The sequence below is a fragment of the Cydia strobilella genome, chromosome 12, assembly GCF_947568885.1.
Source record: "Cydia strobilella chromosome 12, ilCydStro3.1, whole genome shotgun sequence".
Classification (NCBI taxonomy): domain Eukaryota; kingdom Metazoa; phylum Arthropoda; class Insecta; order Lepidoptera; family Tortricidae; genus Cydia; species Cydia strobilella.
In genome coordinates, this window is record NC_086052.1 from 17,323,545 (window position 1) to 17,331,985 (window position 8,441).

The following is an 8,441-nucleotide window of genomic DNA, read 5'->3' on the forward strand; positions in this document are numbered from 1 at the left end:
ACCTTCTTCCAGCAAGCTACTCTCAACGCTGAGGCTCAGGGGATTCCGAACGACGCAAGACCTGAGAGTTGGGATCATGGTCCTGCCACTTGATCCTGAGTATAGACCGCAGACACCTCAGATGTAAAGTGTCCAGTTTCTTAATGTCTGTTTTGGAGACGCACCATGTCTCTGCTCCATATCCTCGTAAGGCCCAATGTGCATTACAATGTACACTCTGTTTCAATCTAATTTGAACCTTACACTAACTGAATTAAGTAGCATTTCTTTTGTTTCATTGTTTTCTGAAACAAACGAAAGTCACCCTAATCTTCTATACAACAAGGTTCAAATTAAAAATAGGGAAACTTTGTATGGTGGGCCTTACGACGTTAAGAAAGGACAGAAATGATTAGCGCCCTGTAGACGCTAATTTTTGTCTCGAGCTTGAGATCATGGGACCTTCAGACGCGATCTGTGAGTCGTCCGAAATTAGCAGCGGCGTTGGCGATACGTGAAGGTCATGAACAGTGATAGCTAGACAGTTGAAATTTTCACAGATGATGTATTTCTGATCCCGCTATAACAATAAATAATAAAAACAATAATATAAACATTTAAGTGGGGCTCCCATACAACAAACGTGATTGTTTTTCCAGTTTTTTGCGTAATGGTACGGAACCCTTAGTGCGCGAGTCCGGCTCGCACTTGGCCGGTTTTTTCGTTTGACGTTTGTCGATGCACGATAGTCAATCTTGGCAAGGCCCGTACAATGCATCTATAAAAGCCTCACTATGTACTTTTACGCCAAGGGCCTGACACTCTTTGATAGAGAAAGATAAAGAGAAAGATAGTCTTATTGCGATTCCTATAAGAGGAAAGAGAATATAGTGCCATGCTTTATCCTTATCACCGACCGGGTGGCATCATAGGTAGGAGGCGATGGCGAAATACCGAAATTTATAAGAGTGAAAGAGAAAAAATCCTATGCTGCCCAAACATTTATATGTATATTCTTTCTCTTACCCCCGGTCGCTCGGTGGCGCGTCTATAACTACTTGTAGATACTATGTCTATGTTTTACGCGAAGACAAACTACTTGGTGTTTTACTCTGGTAACAATAAAAACATGATTCAGCTTTATATAGCATGCTTGGCCCGACCAAGGATGCCGACTTTCAAGTTAAGTTATTGCAATTCGATGTACTGAATATTAAGCAGTGTTTTTGCAAGTCTGTGCAGTAAAAATGCTTCAACAATAGGTACCTATAGCCTATAGAGACTATTCCATTCCACTATTTTAAGATTTTAATAAATGAAAAGAATACCCCTCTGAAGTTGTGAACTCTACAAGTGTGAATCAATTTAATAATAGACTAGACAAACGTCGATATTTAAACTGTGCAATCGTGCTAAGTGAACTATGATTTAGACGTACTAGCATCAGCTGCCTGTCTAAAACGAAATAATAATAATAATAATAAGCCCCCAGGGCAGCTTGTGGCGAGCTGAATGGGAAGTGACGTCCCTTGGGTCCCATACCCCCGAGAGTCGGTCAGGCCCCTCCCTCCGGCTTGCCTTCATTGGCCGGCTGGAGTGAACACTGAGCAGGGGCCAGAGCTATATGCTCGCAGGGTGGAAGTGAAATATGCATAAGACGCGAGTTGGCACAGTGGCTGTGAGTGTTTACAGCCACTGGGTAGAAAGCGGTGCACACCTCTCCACACCCTGAGCCGCTCACGCGATGTTGTCCCCTTGTCGCTCCGTGCGAGCGGCCGTTTTCGGGGACCCATATTGTGAGTTGGCGAGTCACCACCTGTCCATTTTTTTCGTGTTTTTAAACATAGATTGGGGCAGGTGCCATAGTATTTCCATAGACCCGGTAACCAGTACACTAACATCTCAACACAATAGTCTAGTTTATTTTGTTTCTTATCATTGCAATAGTCCTGCACTAACCGGGGCTTGTCCTTGGGTGCACTACTATAGTGCATACAGGGATAATCGTCGGTTGGTGTCACATCACCTTTTAGAGTAAATTGTCTTTTTACAAGGGGCCTCTGCGTGTTGGCTTCGGCCCCACGCACGCCTTCCAAATGTCCGGGACCCCATGGTCCCGAGATTATGTAAAGGACGAACATAATAATAATAAGCCCGCAGGGCAGCTTGTGGCGAGCTGTTGGGGAGTGACGACCCCACGGACCCGAGTGCTCCAGAGAGTCGGTCAGGGTCTTCGTCTCCGGCGTGTCTTCGTCGGTCGGAGTGGACCCCAAGGGGACCCGCAGGACTCTCAGCTCTGGCTTGCCTTCATTGGCCGTCCAGAGGGGAGTCGTAAGAGTTATATGCTCCAGGGGTGGAAGTGTTAAAGGGCATAACGCCGCGAGTAACTTCGGAGAAAGCGCAGCACACCTCTCGACACCCCTGAGCCGCTCACTCCGGTGTTGCGTCTGGCCGTCTTTACGATGGCGCATCAGGTGCCCATCTAACGAGTGGCGAGTCACCGCCTGCCTCGATAACTTGTGCAAGCAATGTTATGGCAGGTGTCCGGACTTCTTTGTAATAGCCCAGTCTTTTAACCACCCAAACTTAAACCATAGATCAGTACTCTGTCCATACTCTCTACAATAGTTTCCAATGCCTGCTGAAACTGGTTCACGGATATCTATTGATGTACCCGTGAATGGGTTCCACCAGGCGTTCTACATGACATCAAATCTCTCCAAACGGCCTCTACGTGTTGGATCTATATCCCCACGCACGCCTTATAAATGACCGGGCTCGAAAGACCCGAGAGTTTTAAAACGGAGATACACATAATAATAATAACAATTTAACAATAACCCCGCGGGGCAGCTTGTGGCGAGCTGACGGTGAGTGGCGACACCGCGGACCCCTATTCCAGTACAGAGGGCCCTTTCATCTGGCCCTCGCCTCTGTGCTTGTCTTCACCGGCACAGCGGAGAGTGGCAGAGTGGAGTCGCAAGAGCGGGACCTATGCTCCAGGTTGGAAGTGTAAAATGTCATAACGCCGGCGGCCTGCTGAACGGATTACCGGAAACTGGCTACCGCAGACTCACCTCTCGACAACCTCACAGCCGCTCTGAAGTGTTGCTCTATTGTCGCACTGTGCGTGCGGCCGTTGTAGGACCCACTAAATGAGTTGGCGAGTCACCACCTGTCTTTCACAATTTTGAGACTGATTGTCACGGCAGGTGTTCGCTAGTTTTCTCTTATAGCCCATTATCCAGTCCATCCAACATTCAAATCAATAGCCCACGACCTTAGTTCCCATCGCAGCACTAAGGGGCTGCACTGCAATTGTCTTTGCACCTGGCGGGGACCATCTCCGGATGTATCACATTGTGCTTTCGGGGATGGTATCCGCCACGTGTATCCCTTGCTTTTAGATTAATTTGTCTTAAAGGGGCTCTGCGCTGTTGGCTTCGGCCCCACGCACGCCTCCCAAAGGTCCGGGACCTCATGGTCCCGAGATATGGAAAGACAGACAAATAATAATATTTAAAGTACATAGATACATAATGGAAGTTTATTGGAATGGCTTAATCACATGCAAGGTGTTTTTGTTTATTATTTTAAATCCGAATGGAGACTAAGATTACGTTTTTAAACAAAAACTATGTTAAGGATTAGACCAGACATATTTATGCACAAATATAAAAGCAATGAATTAAAGATATCAAAGAGGATATAATAAGATAGAGTGGTACTGTCATAGTAAATTTTGTAACCACTGTAAATTCATTGCCATCTATCGACATACTTTGAAACTAAAAATGAAGATTTATAAAAATACGTGTATTTAAATATGGATAAATGATTTTTTGTATTTGCATTAATTATTTTTATGATTTTGACCCATGTTCTTTCACTGATATGTGTTAAAATTATAAATAACAAACGAAACGAGTGTGTTCTGCTTAGCTAGTAAGATTTATAACAAATTGCCTGTCCATTTCAGAATGTTACCCTTAAATCAGTTTAAGCACAAACTACTGACATTTTTAATTGATAATTGTTTTTACACCATTTTTGAATTTTTGCTGTATAATTTTAACGCTTCTGATTTGACATGACTTTAATATTAATAATAACTAGGTATTTATACAAATATGTAAATTTATTTCGCATGTTAGTATGTAAGGAAATTATTCAAGTTTTTGTACGCCATCAGGCAGGGTATAGTGCTACAAATATTTATTTACCGCCACTGTAATCAGTTTGACATATACTCACAAATAAAAACACTTTGAACTTTGAACTTTGAAACCATCAACGCCCTCTATACGAGAGTAGGCCAAAACTAGTGGCGCCATCTGATCGAGAATCAAATTTTCGTGATTTTAGAGGCACGTTTTTTCCTTAGACTGTATCCATCTATTACGGAGTTATATCTATCTTTGAAGATATGAAAATGCAGCATTATGTACAGTCAGCAAAACTATTACCTTAGCACAAATGTATAGGTATAGTCTATGTAGTTTGCAGAGATGCCAAGCTGACTATATATATAATTATTTCTATACTAAAACTGAGTAAACTGACTTATTTCAGGTGCTGAATGCATTGTTTGTCTTACTACTGTAGAATTATGGCATCTTAAATAAATTGCAATAATTATGAAGTATTTTCCTGCATAATTTCTTCCTGTCATAATGTCTATTTCTATACAGCATAATCACTTTACTTTTTTTGTTGTAAACTAGCACATATACTACATCATAGTTGGATTTGTGCTAGACTCCGAGATGAAAACATGTGCGCAATGAAGTAATTCAAAATTTGCAACAACAAAATTTCAAATGTAAATCTTTATGCTGGACTATAATTTACTGATTGCTGTGTATTGCATGGAAAAAATACTGGTCATGGAAAGAGATTATGAAAAATCCAGATATCCCACTAAAATGCAAAAGTAAACTGTTTAACTCTTGCATCCTCCCTAGCATGACCTATGGTTGCCAAACATGGGCCTTAACGCAAAAGAATAGGAAATCCTTAGAAGTGTGCCAACACAACATAGAGAGAAGTATTCTCAACATAAAGAAGAAAGACAAAATAAGACTAAGCACCATAAGAAATAACACAAAACTAATGGATGTATCCTATGTAACAAGTAACCTTAAATGGAAATGGACTGGGCACATGCCGAGAGAACCAGGACAGAAATGGTCAAAAATTGTTACAACTTGGTACCCCAAAGATGGGAAACGGAAAAGAGGCAGGCCTTACCGCAGATGGGAAGATGACATAAGAGCTATCGCTGGACCAACATGGACAAGAAGAGCAAGCAACAGAGAGGAATGGAAGGGCTTAGGGGAGGCCTATGCCGGGAGGCAAGTCGACCGATGTCAATAAAAATACCAAATAACATATACGACAAAGAACTTTATTATTATTATGTTTAAATTAAGAATTTGACATGTTTTGTTTTTCTTTTCCTAAAACTTGACAAGAAATGTAATTTTTTTTTAATTTGAGGTCGAAATAAATGGCTATTTTATTTTATTAATTTTATTTTTATTTTATAATTTACTGATAAATTCAGCATATTGTCCTAATTATGGAAATACATACATCATACTTATTGTCTTATTGGCATAATTCCTAGATATTTAAATAAGTTTGTCCTTTATTGCCGAAACAATAATGAATACTTTAAAAAGATCATTGACTGTGACTCTTATTGTCTTGTTAATTAGCACACAATATAAATCACTAGACATACATAAAAACTGAAAAGCGACAAATCATCATTTGGAAAAAAATTGATGATGCGGATGAACTAATTATTGCGTTTGAAGCTGGCGAATTCTGAGTTTGAATATAAAATAAATTAGATTTTAAATTTTAGTTACCTGTAAAGAGCCAGAGTTTAGAATTGTGTTTCTTAATATGTGCCATTTTCAACCAAAAGGGTACTTATTGTCCCTTGTCAGTAAGGCGCTATTTCTATATAGCTTCAATTAGATTAGAAAACAACTTTATTAACAAGCGACAATGTGGTACCTGTGTGGTGGTGTGGTTTGGTTGAAAACGTCACATATGTTCTAAGCATTTATTTGCCTTACTTTTTCCAGTTAATCTTTAATAAAAATACCAAATAACATATACGACAAAGAACTTTATTATTATTATGTTTAAATTAAGAATTTGACATGTTTTGTTTTTCTTTTCCTAAAACTTGACAAGAAATGTAATTTTTTTTTAATTTGAGGTCGAAATAAATGGCTATTTTATTTTATTAATTTTATTTTTATTTTATAATTTACTGATAAATTCAGCATATTGTCCTAATTATGGAAATACATACATCATACTTATTGTCTTATTGGCATAATTCCTAGATATTTAAATAAGTTTGTCCTTTATTGCCGAAACAATAATGAATACTTTAAAAAGATCATTGACTGTGACTCTTATTGTCTTGTTAATTAGCACACAATATAAATCACTAGACATACATAAAAACTGAAAAGCGACAAATCATCATTTGGAAAAAAATTGATGATGCGGATGAACTAATTATTGCGTTTGAAGCTGGCGAATTCTGAGTTTGAATATAAAATAAATTAGATTTTAAATTTTAGTTACCTGTAAAGAGCCAGAGTTTAGAATTGTGTTTCTTAATATGTGCCATTTTCAACCAAAAGGGTACTTATTGTCCCTTGTCAGTAAGGCGCTATTTCTATATAGCTTCAATTAGATTAGAAAACAACTTTATTAACAAGCGACAATGTGGTACCTGTGTGGTGGTGTGGTTTGGTTGAAAACGTCACATATGTTCTAAGCATTTATTTGCCTTACTTTTTCCAGTTAATCTTTAACTCACTCCTATTAAAACTCCTATTGTCTATATTTGATAAAATGACAGACACTTAAGATTTCTTTTGGTGCTAAATCCTGTGCCTGGTCAATGCTTCAAGGCAAGTGTGTCGGGTACTCATTGAACACTACATAGTTGGTAGACTTGCTGGTTTGTCTGCGACTGCCACTGAACACACCACAAGGCAGGGATCGGAACCAGTTTTTTGCAAAAACTTCGAAATAACCATATATTTCGAATTATTTTATACTCCAAATGTAGGACTCAGTTGTGTTTTAGCTGTAACGACTTTGAATTATTAGATTGCCCAAATAGGAATGAAATAATTAACAAAGAACGAAAAAATACCGTTTTTGTTCCCATACAAAAAATACAGGTATCCGATCCCTGCCACAAGGTGTAACACACTTCACACACCTTTCTTAAATCAGTCAACCAAACTGGCATCCTAAACTAGGATCCTAAAGAAGATGTCCGACATTGGCAAATTCACCCTGTGCAAAATTGCAGGGTGTAAGTCAGAAAAAAAAAGTTGTTTCTAGTTAGTTCAGTCAGACTACTAAACGCAGTCATATGATTTAGAATTGAGGATTCGGAATGAAGTAACATGTGTGAAGCGATTAAAGGCTAAGTAGAATCGCAAGCATTTCAAAATATAAAATTCTAGCTAGTATAGTCGGTTCAGTATCTATATAAATTCACAAATAACTGATTTGTAAATCATGAAGGTAAGGAATGTGGTCAAGGGCAGTTGATTAAAACTATCTGTTTAAAGCAGCCTTTAACTTGTGTGTACAACCAGTCTGTTCATTTGCATATAATTTGTGTTTATACAAGTTTTTACATTTTAATGCCCAAACAGATTTGTTGTGTTTATAAATTAGTTGTAATTTTACTTTTGTGTGAATCGATGTTTATTTTAATGGTGTTAGTCAATACTTATTTAGATCTAGGTTTATTTCTAAATAATATCTAGAACTTTAGTAATAATGACACCGTATAACAACAATTTGTGTATGATTTTGATAAAAGATGATGTGTCAACACAACACAGTTTCCTGTATTTTATGTACCAATTTGCTTCATTTTGTTTCGTCAGATATAATGTTTTGGGTTGAAAGAATTATTTTTCAAGGATTTCTAATTAGAAATAAGCTCCTTTATGGCCCAACAACAACTGTTTTAAGATACTTAAGACCAAGAAGATATCTCTAGACAATTGCTTTGTTATTTAAATACACAAGTCGTGGTTTCTGTCTTAACAATTGGATTATAAGACATACAGTTACAATAGACCAAGACTACTTACAGCCATAACCATTTCAAATGGGAACTTGTGAACCCTCACGGGAGACACGAATTCCTGCACCATGTTTACGTTTTCTTGATAATTCGTTCAACAAATAACAGGCATTAGTCTAGTCCAGTTTACACAATCACGCTGTAAACAGTACGGTTAATGAAAACACTCGTGCGTTACAGAACTCCTTTCACTCCCGACATCGCATAACAAAACAACATAAACGAGCGAGCGTCAAGCGCAGCGGACGCGACGAGCTCGAGACCGAAACAAGCAAGAATGGCTGGATTGGCTGCCTGGCTGGTTGGGTTTCGTGAA

General features: G+C 38.5%; 1 protein-coding gene across 2 annotated transcripts in view; it reads right to left on the reverse strand.

Annotated features, from left to right (window-relative positions):
• The window catches only part of LOC134746297 (protein real-time), a 100,393-nt gene extending 91,978 nt beyond the window's left edge, over positions 1-8,415 (reverse strand). The window contains exon 1 of one of the 2 annotated variants that reach the window (XM_063680670.1): positions 8,133-8,415. In XM_063680670.1, coding sequence (XP_063536740.1) covers positions 8,133-8,195 — 63 coding nt within the window. In that variant the 5' untranslated portion in view covers positions 8,196-8,415. The remainder of the gene's footprint in view (positions 1-8,132) is intronic. The other variant, XM_063680671.1, reaches the window with a different exon arrangement.
• Positions 8,416-8,441: the final 26 nt, after the last annotated feature.